The 23,372-nt window shown below is 57.1% G+C and overlaps 1 protein-coding gene across 1 annotated transcript; it reads left to right on the top strand.

Annotated features, from left to right (window-relative positions):
• Positions 1-3,329: 3,329 nt before the first annotated feature.
• Positions 3,330-23,174, top strand: SLC45A3 (solute carrier family 45 member 3). Its single transcript, XM_030302849.1, has 5 exons — positions 3,330-3,418; positions 16,237-16,634; positions 17,502-18,287; positions 18,992-19,257; positions 21,367-23,174. Exons 2-5 carry the CDS (start codon positions 16,463-16,465, stop codon positions 21,802-21,804), a joined length of 1,662 nt encoding a protein of 553 aa, XP_030158709.1. The 5' UTR covers positions 3,330-3,418; positions 16,237-16,462; the 3' UTR covers positions 21,805-23,174.
• The last annotated feature ends 198 nt before the right edge of the window (positions 23,175-23,372 follow it).

Raw genomic sequence — 23,372 nt, 5'->3', positions numbered from 1 at the left:
TTACTTTGGAACAATTTTGTCTTTACAGAAAAACTGCAAAGATAATACAGAGTTCCCATATACCCTTCAGCTAGTTTCCCGTGCTGTCGCCGCAACCACAGTATAATGATCAAAACTGAGAAATTAACACAGGCAAAGTACTATTTACTAAACTGCAGACTTTATTCGGATTCTGCTAAGTCCACTAATGCCCCTTTCTCTCCCAAGATCCAATCCAAGATACCACATTGCATTAGTATATACCTAATTTTTAAAAAAATGTATATCCCACTGTGCATACTCTTTCGTAGTCAGCTATTCTCATTGGTAACATATCATCTGTGTTTCCTCTATCAATTAAAATTATTCTAGGTGTGCCTGCGTGGCTCAGTCGGTTAAGCGTCCAACTCTTGGTTTTTGGCTCAGGTCATGATCTCATAGTTTGTGGGATGGAGCCCCACATCGGGCTCTGCGTTGACAGCAAGGAGCCTGCATGGGATTCTCTCTCTCTCTCTCTCTCTCTCTCTCTGTCTGCCCCTTCCTGGCGCTTGCTCTCTGTCTCTCCCTCTCAAAATAAATAAACATTTAAAATTAAATAAATAAACAAATAAAATGCTTTTATGTTATCACCATTTTTAATGGTGACATAACGTTCTGCTATACAGATTTCGCCAAATTTGCAAAGCCAATGGTTTATTATGCTACATTTAAACTGTTTTTAGTTTTTCACCATATGAAGAATGATGAGATGAACACCTTGCACATACTCCTGATACACCTCTCTTTGATTATTTTGCCGCAAAAGAAATTGCAGAAGTGGAACTGATGTGTCCAGGGGACCCATCCCTCCCCCTTCCTAGAGTACAGCCAGGATTTGGCCCTGCTGGTGGCCCTTACACTCAAACAGACCACTCACCCCTCAACTTGAGGCAGGCAGGGGAAGAAGCAAAGAGGCCGCAAAGGCACCACAGCCATTGGATGGTGGACGCGGCAGGAGGAGATGGGAACATCAAGTCCTTCAAGGCTTCTCAGCCTTCTTCCAGGCTAACCAGCCCCAGTTGGGTATCTTATCTCTATAGAAAGAGGATGATGCTTGTTCTGAGCCTAAGGATAATGGGAAGGGGCTGTGGGTGGGGGCTGGAGCAGAAGCTGCTAATGCACTTTTGCCAACATCTTTGGTTTCTCCAATATCCAGTCAGACTATTAGCAGTTCCCCAAGGATGGCCCTGCTCCTCGCGTCATCCCCCATTTCCTATAAATGGGAAGCGGCTAGGGAGTAGCTGTGTGTGTGTGTGTGTGTGTGAGACTGTGAGCGCACACATATGGGGGCAGGGAGGAGGAAGGAAAAGGGACATGGTGGTTTTCCTACAGATTTAACGGGGAACTGAGGCCCAGGGAAGCCGCTGTGCAGAGGGACCCGGCATTGTGAGTCATAGCATGGGTGTTAGGACTTTCTCTAACATTCTGAAGTCACTGTGAGCCTCTGCCTTATTTCTGGAGCCCAGAGACTATGGGTATGTGTGGGTGGGTAGCAGTAATTGGACTGAGGGATTGCCTCAGTTTCTTTTTTCCGAAAACAGTAGCCATGTGTTGAGTTGCCATAAGGAAGGAATGAGCTAAGACATGGAAAGCATTTAGGGCAACGCCTGGCACAATCAGTAATAGTTAATGATTATTATCACACCACGTGGCTACACCAGCAGAAAAAGGAGGAGGGAGCATCTTCACAGCAGAGAGCCCTACAGCGCCCTGTGCTGGGTGGGAGGGCCTTCACCTGGCTGGGGGAAGAAGGGTCAATCCAGCCAGATTGCTGGATGGGGTCCAGGACTTCACACCATGGGGTCCAGGACCTCACACCTGTCTGCTCACTGCCCTGCACCCTCCTTGCACTTCCCCAGGCCACAAGGCAGAAGGCATGTAGGCCCCTGGCAACGAGTCAAGGGGGCAGAGAGGGGGTGCTGCTCCTCTGAGGCAGGACAAGTCCCTCCTGCTCCCAGTGTTCTTTCCCCAGGCCTCCAAAATACCGTCATCCACTCTCTCCTGTTCTGTAATTTTCCAGCTTCCCTGGAATTCCCTCTGACCCCTGCCCTCTTTTCTGGGGCAGAGGGGACACCAGCTCAGGGACCCAGGACTCTACCCTAGTCTCTCTGCCCGCCACACACAGGTTTTCCAAAGGCTTGGGAAAGCCACTGGGGCTCTGGAGGGTCACCTGTTGGAGGAGTGAGTGCTGAGACAGTTTCCAAGTTAAAGTTGGCTAGTGACTCGGAAAGTTCTTGATTTTGCTCTGCTCTCTCCTGCACCCTCTTCCCCACGGCCACCAGGGCTCCATAGCTTCTCTCCCCCTTCTCCGTTTCCCTTTCTTCTTGTTCTTGGCCTGTTAGCTCGGGTGCCCTGAGAGATGATCTGGCCAGCTCCTTACAGAGACCCAGGATATGGAAGGGACTTGCTTCACATCACACCTGGTTGGTGACAGGGCCAGCACTGGGTTCCAGTGCCCCAGTGCCCAGCCCAGGGCTGCAGCCAACTGGCTCCTCCCCTTCAAAGGTATCTTTCTGTGGTTTTTGTGGCATTCAAGTCAAGTAGCCACATAAACTGGATTTCTCTCCACCCTAGTTAAACTCCCTGAAGGAAAAAAGACGCATGTGGGCCTCCCCCACCTCAAGGCCAGCCCGGGCCTCCAGGTCTCCGTCTCCCACCTGCATTGTTCCACTCTCGTCCACGGCATCCTGGAAACACACAGCTGTTGGGACCTTGCTCAACAGCTACCTGACAAAGGGAACGTTTGACTGGCAGCGTATCGCTCCCTCTTCCCCATACACATCCTTAAGGAGACAAAAAAATTGAAATTTGGTTTTAACTTCAGAGAGAGGGGCTGCGTTAGCTCTAAGGGAGCTCTTTCTGTTTCAGAGGAGAGCCAACAGGAGGAAGAGTAACTGGGGGAGGCTGTGACATCTCCTTTCAAGGGCTGGTCCTGGGTGGGTGGGGTGCAGCTCAGCCCTGGGACAGGCTGACGGCCAGAAAAGCACGTGCGGATAATGGTCGCAGACTGGCCCCGGGGAGGGGAGGTGCCCCGCGGAGCCGGGCAGCTTTTACCTAAATGTTTTGGTGGCGAGCGGCGAGGGGGCGGTGCACTCCCCTAGGTAATGACAGGGCAGTCGGGGAGCCACGCGGGGGCTGCCCGTCTCGGTGGTGGCTACAAAGACGGCGTCGAGACCTCCCGCTTTCTTCCCCAGGGGACCAGCCCCACCCCTCCACACCCCTCCCGCACCCCCCCGGCCCGCCTCGCCCCGCCCCCTCCTGCAGCCCCAGCGCGCATGCTCTCTCCCCCCGCCGAGCAACCTGGAGATTTAAAAGCCGCCGGCTGGCGCGCGTCGGGAGGAGGCGGGGGGGACGAGCTCGCACGCGCCGGCCCCGGGTGACAGCCGCACGCCTCGGCCAGGTAGGCGCGCGCCCCCCGCTCTCCCGGGGGAGGGGGTCCCGGCGCGGCGGAGGGAGCGGCGCCGCGCGGCCGAGCTCCGCGGGGTGGCGTGTTGTGCGCCGCGCGCGACTCCCGGGGGAGGTGGCGGGCCCCGGGCGCGCCCCCCGTCCTGCCGCTCGGTCCCGGGGGAGAGCCGGGCTTTCTTCCGCGGAGGGCGGGCTGGGCTGGAGCGCCGGGTCCCCCGCTGTCCCGGGCCGGGCGGCGGGTGGGCGGGGAGCGGGCCCTCCCGGGGGGCCCCGGGCCGGGCAGACCGCGGGGTGGACCGGCCACTCGCTCCTGTTGCAGCTCCAGCGTCAGAGTTTTCTTTGGAAAGTTGCATTTATTTTCTTCCCTTGTCTCGGCTTCACCGGAAAGGGACGGGATGAGTCACCGCGGCGCGCACAGTCCGGGACCGGGGAGCCGGGAGAGGGGCCGGCGGCCGGGATGCCGCGGGGTCCTCAGGCTCGGGGGCCGGCGTGCCGGGACGAGAGTGAGGGGTCACGAAGGGAGGGGTAGGTGGCCCAGCGCTCCCGGACGTTAGTCTTGGGGCCGGGCTGCAGGCAGAGTTGAAGCGGGAGTGTGTGCGTGTGTGAGCTCCTCTGCCCCCTTCTCCGCCTCGGTTATCCTTCAGGGGAGGAGGAAGAGGAGAGGCCCTTTTCTCCTCGCCTCCCGGGACTCTCGGGTAGGGCCGGTGGAAGGGACGGTGAGAGTGCCGAGATCGGCAAACAGGTGTGATGAGATGGTACCTGGGCATCTGCTGTAGCTTCTCAGGGCTCTGGGCTTAGGCAGGAGCATGGCCTGCTGGAAAAGCTCCCAGGGAGGGACCTGCGGCGTTTCTCCTGAGTGAGAGCCAGTGCTTGCCGGAGTCTCCCGTTCCCCTCAAGCGCTGGAACCCCCCCTGACTTGCCTTTGCCCTTGACCTCTGGATCAGCTTCCATCTTCCTCACACACTCTTGACTTGCTCAGCTTTTACCCCTCCCCCCGGGCTCCTCCTGCCACCCTGCTTCCTCTTTTCCCCAGGGGCCAGAGTTGGGGCTAGGGAGGGGTTTGGCATGGTGGGTACCTGGTGAGGACTTGCCCTTCAGCTGTTACACAGACCTGATCCCAGTGGAGCGGACACTAAGAATAGCCCAGCTGCTGTTTTGCTGCCCATAGCCAGTGCACCCAGGCCCAGAGTGACCCTTACTGGGCTCCTGGAAGCATTGCTCAGGGGTGGGGCGAGGCCCTGGGGGCTTCTGGCTGCCTTTCCTGATGCACTTGGCAGCTCTCCTTTCAGAAGGAGACAGCCTTGGTGTGGGCTCACCTGCCCAAGGCCTGGGGGGCAGGCTGGCACAGGGGGCTAGGGAGGGGAAGGCCCAGGAGGGGCAGGCTGGAAGGGAAGCCTGAGGAAACCCATGGAGCAACTCCTCCTAGGGAGTGAGTGCTACGGTATTTGAGGTCACAGGCCCTTCTGTTGGATGGGTCCCATCCCCTCATTCCTTCCTTATCTCCTCCCCCCAGGCCTGTCATGGAGCCAGGACTCTGTTTTTCTAAAAGTGCTCAGAAAAATGGAGCTTGAGTCAGCAGGATGAGTCTGAGGAGGAAAATACAGCTGTGGATGAATGTACAGCTGTGGACATCCAGGCCCCAATTAGAGTATGTGTGTGGGGTGTGCGAGGGGCAGTTTTCCTGTGTCCTCATGGAGGGTGTGGTGAACTCTCCCGCCCCGCCTGGCTCTCTGGGTTATCCTGAAGGAGCAGGAGGGACTGGACAGTGATTCTTGGTGGCCCCCTGAGGTCCTTCCAGGCCACCAGGTGGTGGAGCCCCCCACCCCCGCCTCCCCAGCCTGGGCAGGGCGCTGGAGGAAAAAGGCAGAAAGGTGGGGATGGTCTGAGGACTCCGAAGGGGAAATTACGTACCATCATCTGGACCATCAGAGCCTGACAACACAACATTGTGGGTAAAAACCTAGACTGTCAGACAAGGTTTATATCTTGGCTACTCCACTGGCCATGGGAGGTGGGGGCAAGTTACTTCTTCAAAGTCTCAGTATCCCTGGATGCAAAATGGGGATGATGATAATAATAATGCTTTACAGATTTTTTTTTTTTTTTGAGAGGGAGAGAGAGAGGGAGAGAGTGGGAGAGGGGCAGAGAGAAGGGAGAGAGAGAATCCCAAGCAGGCTCTGCACTGTCAGTGCAGACTCCAGTGCGGGGCTTGAACTCCCAAACTGTGAGATCATGACCTGAGCTGAGATCAAGACTTGGATGGATGCTTAACGAACTGAGCCACCCAGGTGCCCTTACAGCTTTTTTTTTTTTTTTTTTTTTTTAAGTTTGTTTGTTTATGTAATGTCTATACCCAACATGGGGCTTGAACTCAGGACCTGAGGATCCTGAGATCAAGAGCTGCATGCTTGGGGCACCTGAGTGGCTCAGTAGGTTAAGCATCCGACTGCGGCTCAGGTCATGATCTCACGGTTTGTGAGTTCAGCCCCACGTCGGGCTCTGTGCTGACAGCTCTGTGCTGACAGCCTGTGCTCCAGGCTCGGAGCCTGGAGCCTGCTTCGGATTCTGTGTCTCCCTCTCTCTCTGCCCCTCCCCCACTAGTGTTCTGTCTCTCAAAAATAAATAAATGTAAAAAAAAAAAAAAGAGAAAAAGAAAAGAGTTGCATGCTCTTCAGACTGAGTCAGCCAGGCACCCCATAGCTTTTTTTTGCTTATTAAATTAAATATAAATATCTGATTGTAATGTGTAAAATATGAAAAATGTATATTATTAAATCGTGAGTACGGAGCACTGGACTTTGTGCCTTAGGTAGTAAGTGCTCAATAAATGTTAGCTAGCACTTACTGTATCTCTCACCTGTGACCGAATGCACAGCAGCACCTAGCCCGGAACTCTATTCTTGGGATCTGCTCTTGTTTCTTTGGGAGCAAGGTCTTCTGGACCTTGGGGAGTCCATATGACTGGTTAAGAGACTGGCCTCCAGCACCCAGTTGCCTGGATTTCAATCCCATCTCCTCTTGTGCAAGTTATTTCACCCCTCTGTGCTCCAACTTCCTCCTCTGTGAAATGAGAATAATAGTACCCACCTCACAATATCATGAGGATTAAACAGGCTGATATAGGTAAAGCTCCAAGCATAGCAGCTTGTGTAAAAAGAGCCTGACACATGTCAGCTGCTGTTATTTGTAACAATGGGAGCAATTATTGCTGTTTACACTTAGAAACCAGAGTTTCGGAGCAAGGGAATTAGACCACGTATAACCATATGCAAGCTGCGAATGACCTATTTGCAGTTGAACTTGTGGTCTGGTGCAGAGAACACACCAGGACTGGACATCCTGGTTTCTCCTGCGTCAATACGATGAGCGACTTGTTTTTTAATCTGTCCAGAAACCCTGCCCTCCCTGTCTCCGCAAGTTGGAAGAGAGTGCTATGAAGTAACGGAGGCGAATATATATCTAGCTTGAAAGGTCAAGAGCCTTCTATGCAGACAGATTACCTGCTGTGATTTTTAGGGACACTGTATGAGGAGGAGGGGGGCACACTGAAGTTGGGGTTCTGTTCTGTCCTACCCCCTTCAGCGCTTAGGATGCCTTGCTTTCTGATGTCCAGAAGAAAAATGCAGCCTGGCTTTCTTTGAATAGTCAGTGGCCCCGTTTGCTGGATAGCAAGGACAGAGGCTGGACCAGTTGGTGCCAGGCCCGGGGTCTCGAATGCTGATGCCACTTGACTCCCGGCAATAGAGCTGGAGCGTGGAGCTTTGTCTAGTGTATTAAGTGTCCCTGCTTGGGGGCGGGAGCTGACCGAGCCGTCACGGGATGGTCCTGATATCTGGCCAGAACTTCCTGTTTAATCCCTTTTCCTACTATAAAGTCTGTGTTTCCTCCCTTGTGGGAAGAAGTCCACAGTTTTGCCACTGACCTTGAATGACTTGTAGGGCTTCTTGCTTCTGATACTAGAGACGGGCCTGCCTCACCTGTTGGCCTTGGCGTCTGTGTCTGTAAAACCGTGCAAGGTTACAGTGAGGATTAAATGAGATGAGCATGTTTAGCAAAGTGCCTACACAGACCAGGTGCTTAGTACCTGTTTGTTCCCTTCCCCTTCTTTTGTTAATTCTGGAGATCACTCTCTCTGGGAAACTGGGATGAGACCAGCCCCTGGTCCCATGGCCCATAGTCCCTCAGTCACCAGTTTCAGGCCAGACCTAATGCCCAGCCAGATAGATGCCCTCAGGAGCAGCTAGCCAGAGACAAGTCCCTTCTTCCTCAAGGCTCTTTGTTATGTCCCACCCCAGCCTCTAATCTCGGATGTCCTTTGAGGTGACAAATAGGGTCCAAGCTGGGAGTGCATGGCCCATCCCTAGGGATTGTGGCAGTCTAGCTTCCCACTCCTGGCTCCTGTCGCTAGAAAGAGCTGTGCACCCAAATACCTCGACTGTGGCCCTGCCTGAATCCCTGGCAGGTTGGTCAGATTCATCAGACAGGAAGCCTGATTCAGCCTCACTTGGAAGGCCTTCTCTTGAGCACTCCACACCTCCATCCAGGTCGTGGACAGGGACTGTGGTCCTTGCTTTCTAGGAGCTGAAGAGCTAGTGGGGCAGGAGACCAGAGGACCACTAGCAGTATCCAATCCTGAGGGCTGCCTGTTGAGCACAGCAAGGTTCGGAGGAAAGAGGGGATCCTTGATAACTTGGGTTCCCAGGAGCCCTGAAGGAGGTATGGGACTTGAGCTGGACAAGGGTCAGGTGAACGAGAGGGCATCCCGGGGAAGTAACGGGAGCATGGTGACTACTTTGGAAGCAAAATCAGGCCCGGTGCTGATAAATTCCTCTCTCTTGGGTCCAGGTCTGAGATCGAAACCCATTGCCACAATTTGGGGTCTGGTATTCTTGCCATCGTACCTCACTGGGTCGGGGCCAAAAGGAGAGGTAGGTGTGTGTGGAGGTCCCAGGCTCCAGTGACTATGTTTTGCAAATATCTGCCCTTTTCTGCATAGTTCCTACCTACCCATCTTGCAAGGCTCAGCAACATGGCTTCTTCCTCCAGGAAGCCCTGGGAGGACTGGTCACGCCCTATGTCTTGGGCCCCGACTCCAGGGACCTGTGTCTCAGCACTGCTAAAGGGGGCTGCAGGCAGTCATTTCTGTACCCAGGGCCCCTTCATAGTGGGCTGGCACAGAATTGGATTTCAGTGAGTGTTGGATGGATGGATAGGTGGGTGGGTGAGTGAGTTTTAGTGCTCTTTGACATTCCTTTGGGGGGAGGTTAGGTTGCATGCACTGAGGCATACTTCCTCCGGGGGTGGGCAAACTGGGACCCTTTAATAAAAGAGTCCTTTTTGGAGCCCCTCGCACACTGCTCATCACTGAGCAATTGTTTTTGAGAACACCTTTCCGTGGGGCTGGATCTGACCCCGAGCCCTCTGATGATAAATACGACTAGTTACAGACCGTAGGATATCAGGGCTGAAAGAGCCCGAGAGAGCACTGAATTTGAGATCCTAGAGGTGGGACACAACAGAGCTAGGACCAGCGCCCTGGCCCCCCTCCCAGCCTGGGATGGGTAGGTCTGCGCAGCCTCCACCCCCAGGCCTCCTTCCTGTGGGCTGCACCTCCTGAGGGAGGCCAGTCTGCAGGAAGGGGGCAAGGGTTGGCTCTGCAGGATGGAGAGAACTGCCTGGTCTGGCTGACTGGCCGAGTTCAAATTCGCTAGGAGAGAGGCTGTTTAGGTTTCACTTCACAGGGCTGTAGGAACTGAGAAGGCAGCAGGGAGAGAGAACTTCCCAGTGGCCTGCATGCTCTGCCAAGCTCCTCATTCTCCACCCCCCACCCCCAACCCTGGACCAAGGGATTTCTTGGTACCGTTACCCCACTTTGTAGGGAAGCATTTATTGTGGCCCAGGTAGAGAAAGAATTTACCGACATCTGCCAGGAACACAGTCCAGCTCCGGGAGGGAGTAGGGAGGAGGCCGGTTCTGCCCCCAGATGTCTCAGTCACTTGGCTCAGTTTCAGGTGTCCGCTAATCTTTGGCACCCTGTTGTACTTGAGCAGTGTACTTGAGCAGGTAAAGGATGGCTTAAGTGCGGCTGGGGAGCCCCTCTCCGCCTGGTTCCCCGTGTCTCTCTTTGGTGGAAGGCTATGAAACCCTCCTCCCCAATGCCATGTGGCCTTGTCAGTGCGCACTCAGTAGGCACCTGTCGAGGGAGAGCACCATACCTGAGGCCAAGGGCAGGGGGTGGGTGGGTGTGAGATCATTTAGCTGTACGGTTGTAAAGAACTTTAGACAGCATCTAGACTAGCTCTCATTTTGCACGTGTGAGTCCCGGGGTGGAGGGACGCGTAAAATGGCTATACAGCTACAAAAGTCATTGAAACCAGAGTATATGGTCCTGGTTCCCAGTTCAGAGCACCCTGCAGGATTTTCAAATGGTTTGAATTAGAGAGAAAGGTATGTCAGGTATCCAGCCCATGCCAGACACCTTCTGGACAGTGAGTAGCTGTCAGCCACCGTGATTATTTTCCCTGGGGATGGGATCCACCCTTGTCTCATGACTGTGGATGTTTAGTCCAGCCTCCAGCTCCTCAGCCACCAGGCAGGTCCGCTGCAGTGACCTCTCCTCACCTGTTGGGGCCAGCACCTGGGGAGGCATTTACATTCTTGGCATTCCTCCTGCCTCTGGGGGCTGAAAGAGGCGTTGGAGGCCGTGCGGGGCACGTGGGTGAGGGGGGAGTGCGGGCGAGAAGGGCGGCTCGCCGGTCCCCCTCTGACCTCTGCTGCTCCTGGTCCGGAATGGGAAAGCCGGCTCCCGGGTTTCTCTGCTGGGGAAGCCCAGACAACTGAAGGAAGGGCTGCCTCGAACTTCCCACAGGCTGTCTCTCCAACAGACCCCACCGCTGTGAAGTTGGTGGTGTTCATCTGAGGCTCCTCGCCTGTCACATGGGCATATTCAACATTGTACCCACCTCATCGGGCGGTTGGAAGATTAGAATGCTTGGAGGAAGACCTGGCACGTAGTAAGCCTCAGGGTTAGCTGTTATTGTTAATTGCAGACGAGGAAACTGAGGCTCGGGGAGGGCGACTAACCAGGTCACAGAGTTGTAAGTGGTGGAGTTGGCGTGCAAACCCAGGTCACCCTGCAGAATCTGCCGGGGTTCAGAGGCCTGCGGCCCCTCGGGCAGAAGGGAGCTGCAGGTTGATTGTCTAGGTTTGGAGGGCACTTGGTCAAGGTGACCCAGTGTGACCTTGGGTCACAGCTGTTCTCAGAAGGGAAGTCTGATTGGGAGGTCTTTGCCTGGAGTCAGATGTGTGTCCGTGTAGACGGTCACCATGGGATTGCCTGACAACCCCCTGGGAAGGTGCTTCACCTTGGCTTAGGCTGGCCAGGACTGACTGGCCAAGGTGAGGGTCAGGCCAGCCCCAGAACTCCTGTCACTGGACTGCAGAGGGGAGAGGAGATAAGAGTGGGGCCCCAGGGACTTCCCGCCCATCCTCTCCTCTCCCCTCCCCTTCCCCCAACCTCCTCGGCATTTGTTTCCTTTCAGAAGCTGGGCTGGGGCTCTCAGACAGGGCAACAAAAGCAACTTTCCTCCAAGCCACTGCCACCTGTTGGGTTTTCACACATTGGGGGTGAGTGGGGGGAGGGAGCCGTTGCCCTTTTCCCAGTGTCTGTGGTGTGCCCCCTCTGCCCCCCCAGGGCCTGGGATTCTCTTTGCTGCCCGAAGTGACAGGGCTCAGGAGCCGGAGGGGGTGGGGGGGGGGGGGGCAGCAGCTGGAAGGGGAATTGAGTGGGAAGGGGCCGGTGCTGGCAGCCGGGAGAGAGTTTGATGGATTACTCTGCAGGCCGAGAGGTTTCTCCCTAATCCCCCTTTGTGTCCCAGCCTGCAGCCCCCTCACTCTCTCTGACAAGCTGCTAAGCAGAAGGCTTCCAGTCCGAGTGAAGAAAAGGCAGCGCAGCAGGGCGAACTCCAAATCCCTGGCCTCTGGGCCCGGGGGGAGGCAAAGCTAGGGAGCAAGTCTGGGGCGGGGGTGGGCTCTTCCCCGCTCTGTCCAGCCCTTATTCTTTCTGACAGTTCCCTTGAGGTGTGGAGGCTGCTTTCCGAGCAGAGTTTGCAGGTGTCTGGGGAAGCCCTGCAAAGTGCAGGCCTCCGGTATTTGCTCAGATCATGGCCTTTTTGATAGGGTGGGATTGGGGAAGGCAGACCCTCACTTCTTTGGAAATTGGAGCCTGGAGAGTCAAAGACTGAATGTGGGTTGGAAGACACTGAAACCGCGCACAGTCTAATCCTGTGCGCCCCCCCCTCCCCGCCCCCCACAGCTGCCCAGGTAGCAGTTCCCACAGCCCAGCATCCCTGAACCGGGGTCTGTAATGAGAGCCACTGCCTCACAAGGATGCTCATTTTCAGGACTCCTGGCTGGCCAGCACGGCCTCTTTCTGGGGCGCCCCAAGGCCCCATGGGGGCAGAACTCATTTCGGGAGTGCTGTGTGCTAGGTTTTACCAGGTAAAGCCTAGGACGTTGCGCCCCTGGGACTGAGGCACAGGGTTGGGTCACAGGGATGCTGGGCTGGTGAACCCCCAGCCCTCTTCCCTGCCACCCAACTTAGAGGGCCTGGGAGAGCTCAACTTGGAATGACATTCTGGGGTCCCCATTCCCGCAGTCTTGCAGCCTCCACCCGGGGGTTGCTCGTCACCTGCCCTCTGTCCTGGTCCCGGGGCAGGAGAGCCTCGGAGAGCCTCGGGTGCTGGGCTGGTGTCAGGCAGATTGGCCAGGAGTGACCCCACCCCCTTTCTGCCGCTGAGTCATTATTCCTCGAGGGAGCCCACCCCACCCCATTTCCTTCTCTGCGGGAGGGGCTGCCTGGGGGCTGAGAGGGGTAGAGGAGCGTGTGAGAAAGCCGGGCCGTCTTTGTGAGCGCGGAAGGAGGACGCGGGGTCTCCGAGCTGCTGGGGTCAGGGTGGGGGCCGCAGCGTTTGATGTGCCTGGGCGGGGTGCGGGGACGCGGGCGCATAAAGAGCCCATAGAATTGCTGCCTGACACTGGCCCGCGGCGGGGCTGCCCCCAGCCTGGGCTGCCCTGGCCTCTGTCTGTCAGCAGAGGGGATCTGCTCCCCCCAGCTCCACCTCAGTCGTGAGGGTGGCAGGAGCCCCTTTGAAAGCCCTCAAAGGCCTCTTTATGCGTCCCTCTGACCCTCCCTTCCCATAGGGAGCTACCGGAGTGGGCTCTCGCCTTTCCTCCCACCTCCTTCGCTCTGTCTTTTGAATTTTGGAGAAAGTTCAGGCCAAGTTTGTTCTTGCTGCTCAGTTTCACTTCCCCGTGCTCGCTGAGGCCTAACCTGACGAGGGGGGCGCTCCAGCCCAAGGGTCTGTCCAGTCCACTCACCACCTGTGAACCTTGAGGAATTGCCCCCTCTGGGGGTCTGGCTGGGATTTCCTTGGTGTGCGAGGGGATGGGGGGGGGCCCTCAGGTCTTTCCCATCTCTTACCCCACCCACCCCCACTCTGCTTTCAGCTGTGTCTTCTTCGGGTAAATATTTCCCAGGCCCCTCATGCTAGGGTGGGAGCCAGAGGGTTGAGCGAAGGTCTCCCGCGGTCTGGGGCTGGGCTCACTGACTGTCCCCAGGGTGCTAGAGTTCTGCTCCCCCAGGGGTGAGGAAAGATGGCCTGGGGCAGAGCTCTGTGGAGGTTTCTGGAGGTCTTGGGTTTCTTGCAGCCTTCTTGTTGTCCTGTCATTGGGGGGCCGGAGAGGAGGAGATACTTGGAACTTGAGAGGGACTTGTCCTCCCTGAAGGCTGCTGTTCTTTTTTGTGTGTGTGTGTGGGGGGGGCGGTCAGGCCACACTCCCCCTTTCTGTACCTCCACTTGCCTCCTCTTCCCGCCCCCTCCCTACCAGGTGAGCCCTTGGAGGCTGGCTCTTCTGGTTGATCTTCTGGTTGCTAGACAGACAGAGTGCTCCAGGAGCAGCGGGACAGGAAGATTGGAGTCAGAAGCACCTCTGACACAGGAGGGCACTGGGGAGAATTGGATTCCGTCTCCCTGCCTGTGTTCCTGAGGAAGTCAGGGGAGCACCCCAAAATGGGTGCCCAGCAGTCAGTTGTCACTTACAAGCTTTGGTGGGAAGCGCGCCCTGGGGCTGCAGCAGGCTGCAGACGGGAGTTGATGCGGAAGACTTCTTGTCCCCCACCTGTCTGAGCCTGGGCACTGGGCAGGGCCTGGGCTTCTCTGTTCGTGCACTGGAGGGATGGCAGGTGGCTGGTTAGTGCTGTGGGGGTCCTCTGTAGTTCCCTCCTCCCTGAGGACTCTGGAGTGAGTGGGCCGGCCTGGGACCATGGGGGAAGGTGTCAAGAGCCGACCCGGAACAGGGAGCTTTGGAAGGGAGAATATTCTTACGGGCTTGGAATTCCTTAGGCGGTTCTGGGCCTGGAAGAATAAACTCTACGGGTGGCAAGAGTGCTCTGGACCCCAGGGCACAGTACAAGTCAAAAGAGGGAGGACGGGCTTAGCAACCTAAGAACAGCGGGGTGCAGAGCTGGGCTTGGAGCCTGCCCACTTCCTACCCCGCTCTTTCAATGAATTCCTCACCTGGCCCAGCCCCCAGTTACCTGGTAAAGAAGAAGGGGGGAGGGGGCACTAGAAAGGAGGGAGAGGGAGGCAGCTAATGAGCTATCTGGGCTGAAGGAGGATGGAGGGAAATTCCTGTCTTCACCCCCCTTTGGTCTTTTAGTCTCTCTCTTGTGGGCTACAGACGTCCTGCCTGTTCCCCGGAGCGAGGAGCTGGATTAGGGGAGGGAAGGAGGCAGGTGGGGTGATTAGTGTTTTGGCCCAAGAGCTGCTACTTATTTTAAACAGCAGGGAGAAAACGAGGGCTTGGGAATGGGGGCAGGTTGTGGGTGAGGCTGGGTCTGACAGAGTCTCTGTTTGCTAAGGGAGGACCTGCTCCCTTAACCCAGAGTAGGTGAGTGTCCAGGGCCTTCCCAGACTGAGGGTGGGGAGTAGAATGGGCTGGAAGCCTTTTGACCCAGAACCGTTCCCTCCAGGCTGGAGTCTTGGTCTATGTGCAGTCTCTTGCCTGCCTTGTGGGGGATTCTAGGGCAGGGGAGGGGCTTGGTTCAAAACTGCCCAGCTAGGACCTACGTGTGGCCCCCTCCCAGCACCCTTAGGGACCCTTCGATCAGTATTTTACCCTCTCCCCATGCCACCCCCTTGGGAGCCACGCCCCTTCCCAAAGTGGATGGTCTGTGTCTGAGCAGAACTTTGGGGAGGGGGCTGCTGGTTGCCTAGCCATATCTAAAGTCCCTTCCTTCCTGGTCTGCCGGCGGCAGAGTCCTGGAATGCAGACATGAACACATCTTACCCAGGATTGATGGCCATCTGATTTCTTTGTGGTGTATTTCAGAGAGCACCCACGACATGCTTTATAACATATAAGGCCCTGCGAGGTTGAGTGTTCTTTGAAAAGAGAAAAGAAGGTATAGTGGCGGATTATGAGATGCTGAGATTGGCCGGGAATAAAGAGGACTGAGGGTGCCCCAGGCGCTGGGTGGGGGTGGGGCCGGGAGTGGAGCCCTCAGAGCTGTGGACCTTGCACAGGAGCAGTGCTGTTCAGCAGCATTTATGGTAGGGAATCAGTGAGGCAAGGGAAGGCACTCCAGACTCCAGCCACGAGCGGCATGAAGTTCTGTCCCACCTCTTTGAGAGAGATGACAAAGTTAGGGGACGCTTGCTTGCCTTTTCTCACGAAGGCCCCACCTTCTACACCTCCTCTTTGTGGCTGACTTGATTTAGCCTTTTTAGTGGTCACCCCTAAACAGCAGACTGCATTGGGTACCATCGTGTTCAGGAAGTAAGACCTGGCTGCCAGTTGCCTGGGGGGGTGGGGGCACAGGATGGGTGGTTCCCCCCCCCCCCCCCGTGGGATCTCTATGCACAGGAGGCGGGCCTAGCAGGAAGGGCTGTGGGGACCTCTCTGCTGAGAATAGAGCCATTTGGGGAGCAGAGAAGGGCTGCCCTGGAAAGCGGTGGGGTATCCTGCCAGCCCCCGGTTACTGGTGTCATTATAGTGACCACCAGGTGTTACAGTTTCACGCCTCGGTGAGGCTGGCACCTGGGAACAGTCCCCATTGTCCCATGACAGTTGGGCAGTACCTGTGGGAATGTTTCTTCCCCAGGAACGTTGAGCACAGGGAGAAAACTCCAGGGAGAGGTTTTCAGGCCTAGGTTCCTCCACGGGAGCCTTCTTTAAGTGGTTTCAATGACAGGTTAACCCCCAACCCAACAGACCACAGCCTCTCCTCCCTTCCCCCTTGTCCTCGTCCTTGGGGGCTCAGGTTATAGCGCAGCACGGTGTGTGGCCAGGCTGCGCAGATTGGGAAGTACTACTCTTAACAAAGGGCAGTTGAACAGCCCAGCTTTGGGAAGTGGAGAGAGAAAAGCAAACAATCCAGGCCTGGCAGAGGGTCTCCAGGGGCACCTTGATAACAGAGCCTGGGGAACTGGGAATTCAATTGGTGTGATTTTTTTTTTTTTTCTTTTTTCCATACTAACAGGCAAGGGCAATTGCAAAGATATTCCAAAACAGAGAAAAACTTGACATCTGTTTGGTTCTGAAGTGTGCTGAGGTTTAAAAATCATATTTACCTTATTAGTTATGTCAGCCTTAGGCTAACATTAACAAGCGCTTCCTTATTGGCTGCAGGGGGTAGCACGGCCACACTGCCAGCCTGGGAGTGAACTCAGGATTCAGAGAACTCAGAGCAAATCCCGGAGACCTGGTGCCCAGGACTTAACACTCTGGGTTTGATTGTCCCTGCCCTTTTAGGACCTGAGTGATGAGCCATGTCTGCACCGAGGCACCCCACGGCAGCGGGCGTCTAGCATGGGCTGAGAAGCCGCACCTGCACGGAAGGCTGGCAGAAATGGGCTCCCGGCTGAGTCCTAGGCAGTTGGTGGCAGCAAGGAGGAGAGGCCCGGGCATCTGGAGCAGGGCTGAGACGGAGCAGTTCTGGAGTGTGTGAACGGGCGGAGCCCAACCTGCCTGGTCCACCATGGCCCAGAGGCTGTGGGTGAGCCGTCTGCTGCGGCATCGGAAAGCCCAGCTCCTGCTGGTCAACCTGCTGACCTTCGGCCTGGAGGTGTGCCTGGCCGCAGGTATCACCTACGTGCCGCCCTTGCTGCTGGAAGTGGGGGTAGAGGAGAAGTTCATGACCATGGTGCTGGGTGAGTCACCACATCCTCCTTCCCTCCTGCTCCAGATACATGATACCCAGGAAGTAGGTGCCTTTGCCCAAAGAGGAGGAGGTGGCTGCCTGCTGTCCCTCAGGCTGTGGTGCTGGTGGGTGGACATTGCTGGACACAGGGGTGACCGTGGGCTGGAGGGGGCCCAGTAGGAAAAGAACACAGGGACATTCCCCGGTCATCTCACCTGGCACCTACACGTTGCCTGGCTGGCGCACAGGAGACACTGGAGAAATTGCTCTGCACCTTTGTCTACTCTTTCTACCTTATCTGTTATCTCATTTGGTTCTTGCAACAGCCCTTTGAGGCCATCCATTTCACGGAGAAGGTAATGGAGGCTGATAAGAAGTTGGGTGACTGAGCTGGGCCCGAAGGCTAGCTGCTGATTAGCAGGATCAGAGTCTCCCAGCCTGGGCTTTCTTACCCCTAGGGCATGGGCTGGGCTCCTGACTGCAGATGCTTCCTGCAAAAGCCACCGGAGGCAAGAAAGAGGTCACCGTGGGGTGGCTCCCGGAAGAGGGGGCTGTCCAGATCATAGGCTCTGGAGTCAGACTGCCCGATGGAACTCGGCCTCTTGCCCCCCTTGCCGGGTGCCAGTGCACAAGTCTCACCAGTAGCCCCGTGCATCAGTTTGCCCATCCTGAGACTGGGCATTAGGGATCCTAGTTGCGGGGACTAAATTAGAGCCTGTGTGCCATACTCAGCACTGTGTCCAGCACGGAGGTGGGGGTGGCCCTCCATGCGAGAGGACCGTGGTCCTCTCCATCCTTCTCCCAGGAGGTTAGGCCCCCTTCCCCACCACCCCTTAGGGTCCCAGCCTCTGGCTCATACCACTTGTCCTTCCTGCAGGCATCGGGCCAGTGCTGGGCCTCATCTCGGTCCCACTCCTAGGCTCAGCCAGTGACCACTGGCGCGGGCGCTATGGTCGCCGGAGGCCCTTCATCTGGGCCCTGTCCCTAGGCGTCCTCCTGAGCCTCTTCCTCATCCCGAGGGCCAGCTGGCTGGCGGGGCTGCTGTGCCCGGATACCAGGCCCCTGGAGCTGGCACTGCTGATCCTGGGTGTGGGGCTGCTGGACTTCTGCGGCCAGGTGTGCTTCACTCCACTGGAGGCCCTGCTGTCCGACCTCTTCCGGGACCCAGACCACTGTCGCCAGGCCTTCTCCGTCTACGCCTTCATGATCAGCCTTGGGGGCTGCCTGGGCTACCTCCTGCCTGCAATCGACTGGGACGCCAGTGCCCTGGCCCCCTACCTGGGCACCCAGGAGGAGTGCCTCTTTGGCTTGCTCGCTCTCATCTTCCTCACTTGCGTGGCGGCCACGCTGTTTGTGGCCGAGGAGGCGGCGCTGGGTCCGGCTGAGCCAGCGGAAGGGCTCTTGGTCCCCTCCGTGCCGCCGCGCTGCTGCCCATGCCACACCCGCCTGGCCTTCCGGAACCTGGGCGCCCTGTTTCCCCGGCTGCACCAGCTCTGCTGCCGTGTGCCTCGCACCCTGCGCAGACTCTTTGTGGCCGAACTGTGCAGCTGGATGGCATTCATGACCTTCACGCTGTTTTACACGGACTTCGTGGGCGAGGGGCTGTACCAGGGTGTGCCCCGGGCTGAGCCAGGCACTGAGGCACGGAGACACTACGATGAAGGTAAGGCCTCCGCAGCGGGCGTTCGGCGAGGGGGCTGCTGTGGGAGGGAGTTCCCTCTGGGGGACGGTCCAGCATAGGAAGATGCCCCCAGTCTGCGCCGGGCTGGGAGCTGTGTACCTGGGCTCCGATTTCCCGATCAGATAAATGGGCCCAGCCTGTGCATGCGGCCCCCAGCGTGCAGGTCAGCTTTGCTGGCAGTCTCAGGAGAGCCTCCGGCTGCGGAGACTTTGCTCAGAGTCGTTGCCCCAAGTTGACAGCAGAAAAGGCCAAGCTTATTTAAGGTCCAAAGAGAGTGGAGGAGTCAAGGCCGGGTCGCAGGTCTGCCGAGCCCCAAGTTCAGTGTGCCCTCTGCTCCCCCTGCTGACTTTCCACATTGCCTGGCCAGACCTTCGGCTCAGGCCTCCTGGAACTTTGTCCCGGAGCCAATGGCACAACTGTCTTTGTGTTCCCTGTCAGCCTCCTAGATAGCTGAGCACTAGCTGAGCCTCGCAATCAGCGTCTTCCTCTGCCCCTAGCCCGCGGCTTCGCCTTTTCTAAGGGCAGTGGAAGAACCTAGACTCCCGTTGTTGCATCTGGGTGGGGATGATGCAGGGAGCGGGTCTGGTCCACAGCAAGGCTGGGATGGCGGGTGCCCGCAATTCTGAGCCTTCCCCAGATTGTACGGGTGGGTCTGGGTCTGACTTCCTCTTCTTCCGCACCTGCAGGGGTCCGGATGGGCAGCCTGGGGCTGTTCCTGCAGTGTGCCATTTCCCTGCTCTTCTCTCTGGTCATGGACCGGCTGGTGCAGCGATTCGGCACCCGGGCAGTCTATTTGGCCAGCGTGGTGGCCTTCCCTGTTGCTGCCGGCACCATGTGCCTGTCCCGCAGTGTGGCCGTGGTGACCGCCTCGGCTGCCCTCACCGGGTTCACCTTCTCCGCCCTGCAGATCCTGCCCTACACACTAGCCTCCCTCTACCACCGCGAGAAGCAGGTACTCACACTGGCCGCTGGGTGGAGCCGGGGTGGAGGGGAGACGCAGTAGCCCAAGTCTGGCCAGAGACGCCGAAGTCATTCTTTGATTGGAGAGGAAGCCCGTGTAGCCCAGGGCCAGAGACGTGGGCTGCGGAAGGAGGGTGTAGATTAGATTCTGGGAATGACTTCCTGGTGTCAGAACTATAAAGCACTTGAGCGGATGATTGCAGGAAATGCTAAGTCCTTCTTTGGGAATCCTGAGGAATCGGCCTAGGCCTAACGGAGGCCCTCAGTCTGGGGGCAGGAGCAGGTGACCTCTGGGGCACGTAGCCTCAGCAGATGGGGAGGGGGGACGGTCTGGTGTTGGCGACAGCTCTCTTTATTCGGGGAGGGGCAGTGTGACTGACCAATACCCTGCTCTACTCTCCAATGTGGGGAAGGCTCCTTACTGCCCCTTCTCTTTCTGGTTTATCTTCTTTTTCTGCCTAATTCTCTCTTTTCTTTTCCTGCCTCACACCTTTGCCTCCGTCCCCTTCCCCCGCCCCCACGGCGGATCTCTGAGCCCGACGCATCTGACACCGCTCGCCTGGGCACTGTAAGTTGGGGGCCTCCTTCCTGCTTGGCCCCACGCGAACCAGCCCCTCCAGGGGCCCCCTTCTGAGGGGAAGCCTCCTGACCGAAGCCGTGTGGTCACCTTTGTCCCCTTCACTGGCTTCAGTGAGCTGCAGCCCTGGGTGCAGAGCTCCGCACAGAGGGCAAGAAGTTGGGGTGTCCTGAGGGAGGAGATGTAGGCCTGCCCTCATAGAGCTTCCAGACCATAGGGAAGATGGATGTCCGCCCCCTGTAGGACATGAGTGAAGTAGCAGAGAAATACGTAGCTAGGAGGCTGGTTGATTGAATAGGTAGCTGCAGGGGTGGGGTGTGTGGAGGAAGGGGCTGGTGTTTCGGTTGGGGTAGCCTGGTGCCTGAGACTCCTGTCAGTGCACTGATAACCTTCATCAGCCTCCATTGTTTCACTGCCCTGGCTGGGGGCTTGAGGGCAGGTGTCCAGAGGCCAGGGTGGGCATATGCACTCGTGCCAGGGAACCTGCTAGAGCCAGTCCTCCCCTCACACTGAAGAGCGGGTCTATCCCTAGGGCCCTCTTCAGGCTCCGGCCTCACTGGTCTTTTCGGGGGTGGCAGGCAGGCAGGCAGGGGAGGTCCCGGGAGGCCGGTTCCAAGCAGCAATCGATGGCACACTTGGCCCTGGGCGCCGTCTGTACTTGCCTGGCCTACTTCCGGCCACGCCAAGAGCCGTGGGCTTCCCTGGCTTCATCTCTGCCATGAGTGCCGGCTCTAGCACAGCCAGCTCAAGAGCCCTCTCCTGTCCAGTGCTAGCAGGCGCGGGGACAGTGTCGGATACATTCCGGCCCTATCCTAAAACAGGGCGCTCTGGGCAGGGCCAGGCTACCTTGATCTAAGGCGGACAGTGAATAGGAAGCAAGAAGGGCTTCAGTATCAGCACAGCTAGGCCATAGGAGCCTGGAAGATTCCTCTGGTTCCTCTCTTCCTCCAGCCTGAGTCTGCTGGACCTTCCCTGACCCAGGCTGGGGCCATGGACCTCACAGGCCTGGGACCCCAGTGGGAGCAGAGTTTCTCTCTTCCAGGTTGAGAAAGATTTCCCAAGGCGAAGTGGTGGGGGGCAGGAAGTAGGAGGGTTAAGAGAGCCTGTGTGGGGGCTTGGGCCATCAGGGGCCCCAGCTTTGGATTTTGTTCCTCTGTTCTTACACATCTCTCTTCTCACCTGTCTTCATTCTTTTCCCTTTACCTTGGGGTTCTGCTCTCTTCCTTGCCTGCACTGTGAGTTCGTCTGCCACTTACTGGTTCCAGGCTAGTGGAGACCTAGACTTGTGGTTTCAGATGTGTCCCCTCCCCGGGGGATCCCCTGCCCCTAAGGAGACTCCTAACTAGACCCAAACCAAGGAGGGTCTGCCTGGCTTTCTCACCTGCTGCATAACTGTCATGAAGGCCAGTTGCCTGGTGTCTTCCGGCCCCTGGTCTGAATGCTGGGGTCTGTTCTCCTAGCCGGGATCCTATGCTTGGGTACCTAAATGTCCACGTCCCCTTTTTCCTCCCCTCCGTCCCCCAGGTTTTCCTGCCCAAGTACCGAGGAGATGCTGGAAGCAGTGCCAGTGAGGACAGCCTGAAGACCAGCTTCCCACCGGGCCCCAAGGCCGGATCTCCCTTCCCCAACGGACACATGGGTGCCGGAGGCGGCGGCCTCCTCCCGTCTCCACCCGTGCTCTGTGGGGCCTCTGCCTGCGATGTCTCCATGCGGGTGGTGGTCGGCGAGCAGCCTGAGACCAGGGTCCTTCCGGGCCGGGGCATCTGCCTGGACCTTGCCATCCTGGACAGTGCCTTCCTGCTGTCCCAGGTGGCCCCGTCCCTGTTCATGGGCTCCATTGTTCAGCTCAGCCAGTCTGTCACTGCCTACATGGTGTCGGCTGCAGGCCTTGGTTTGGTGGCCATTTATTTTGCTACACAGGTAGTATTTGATAAGAGCGACTTGGCCAAATACTCGGTGTAGAGTACTTCTGACCCACTGAAGGGGGGCCTGCCTCACTGGGTCCCAGCCCTGCCTGCCCCGCCCAACCCCCCCAGCTCTACATCCTGTTAGCCTTCTGGGGCCAGGGTGGGGCGGGCCCTCTGGTTTCTGTTGCCGCCAAAGGGGTGTGGCTCTCTGCTGCCGCCCTGTGGCAGTGAGGTGCGTAGCCGCACAGGTAGGGGACCTGGGGCTTCTCTCTCTCCCTCCCTCCCCGGTCTTCGGGCCTGGCTGACTATTGGTCCTAACAGGCTTCAGTCTGGACTTCTAAAGGGAGGCCAGAAGAGCAGGGCATTTCATTAGCTCCATGCACTGGACTGCAGGACTCTGCGGGGGGATTACCAAGGTAGGGGTAACAGGCAGTGTCCTGGTCAAGACATGCCCAGAGAAGGGATCTGGGGAGCTGAGTAAACTCAACCACCTGGTCTCTCACCTCCAAGCCCCCTTATCCCATAGATTCCCTCGATGTTGCTCTTGCATGGGAGTTTCTAGTGTGAAACTCTCCTCCACAGGATTTGAAAATATGGAAGTTATTTGTGGGGAAGAATCGGACAGGGAGGAAGCTGCCTGGCCCCAAAGCACTGCCTTTCTACTATTCCCCCACAACTACATTTTATCGGGACATGGCTTGTTGGCCCCTGTGTTGACATCATAGGGACACAGGCCTTTAAATATTTAACTTATTTATTTAACTAAGTAGAGGGGAATCAGTTCCCAGCTCTGCCATCTTGGTGTCTAAGGGGTGAGATCTCCAGTGGGCCTATGAGATGGTTGGTTTATCGGGCTGAGCGTTGCCAGAATGTTCTCCTGGGTGATTGGTCTGGCCCCATACTGCCTAACCCAGGAGATTGGAAGCTCTACTCACCCAGCTGATATCCCAAATCATGTTACCCAAGGCTGGGGGAGCTGGGGGTACGTGGAGGGCGGGGCTCCGGGTCTCAGCAGCCTCCTTAGCCTCTCTCTTGGCCCAGCCTGCGCCCCACTCCTGACTCCTCTCTGCTCTCTCTAGGGCTGGGCTGATGAAGGAGCCGCCCACCCCCTACCCTTCCCCACTGGCTCCACGGTCCTCTCCTTGGGGCTGTTGCAGGACCAGAAGCACAGAGTGTGGCTCCTCGAGCCTGTATCCGTGTCAGCCCCCAGGGCATATCTGTGCTTGGGGAATCTCGCACAGAAACTCAGGAGTACCCCCTGCCTGGGCTAAGGAGGTCTTATCTCTGGGGGGGGGGGGGGGTTAAGTGCCGTTTGCAATAATGTTATGTCTTATTTATTTAGTGGAGTAAATATTTTATACTGTATGTGAGAAATCAGAGTATAATGTTTATGGTGATGAAATTAAAGGCTTCTTATATGTTTAATTGGCCTGTGTTTATCTTTTCTGAGGGGGAAGGACCAGCTCTCTTTCAAATCCTCAGCGTCAGCTGTTTTGACACGTTCAGTTCCCAGCATCGCCAGCAGATGGAGCCACAGACCAGTATTCTTCCAATGCTTGGCCAATGGGCTAGGAGGCGCTACCTCTTGGACTGGAGAGTTGGGGAATTTGGGGAAAGGGCCGG

Source organism: Lynx canadensis, chromosome F1 (assembly GCF_007474595.2).
Source record: "Lynx canadensis isolate LIC74 chromosome F1, mLynCan4.pri.v2, whole genome shotgun sequence".
NCBI classification, from domain to species: Eukaryota; Metazoa; Chordata; class Mammalia; order Carnivora; family Felidae; genus Lynx; species Lynx canadensis.
This window is presented reverse-complemented; position numbering and strand designations above follow the sequence as displayed.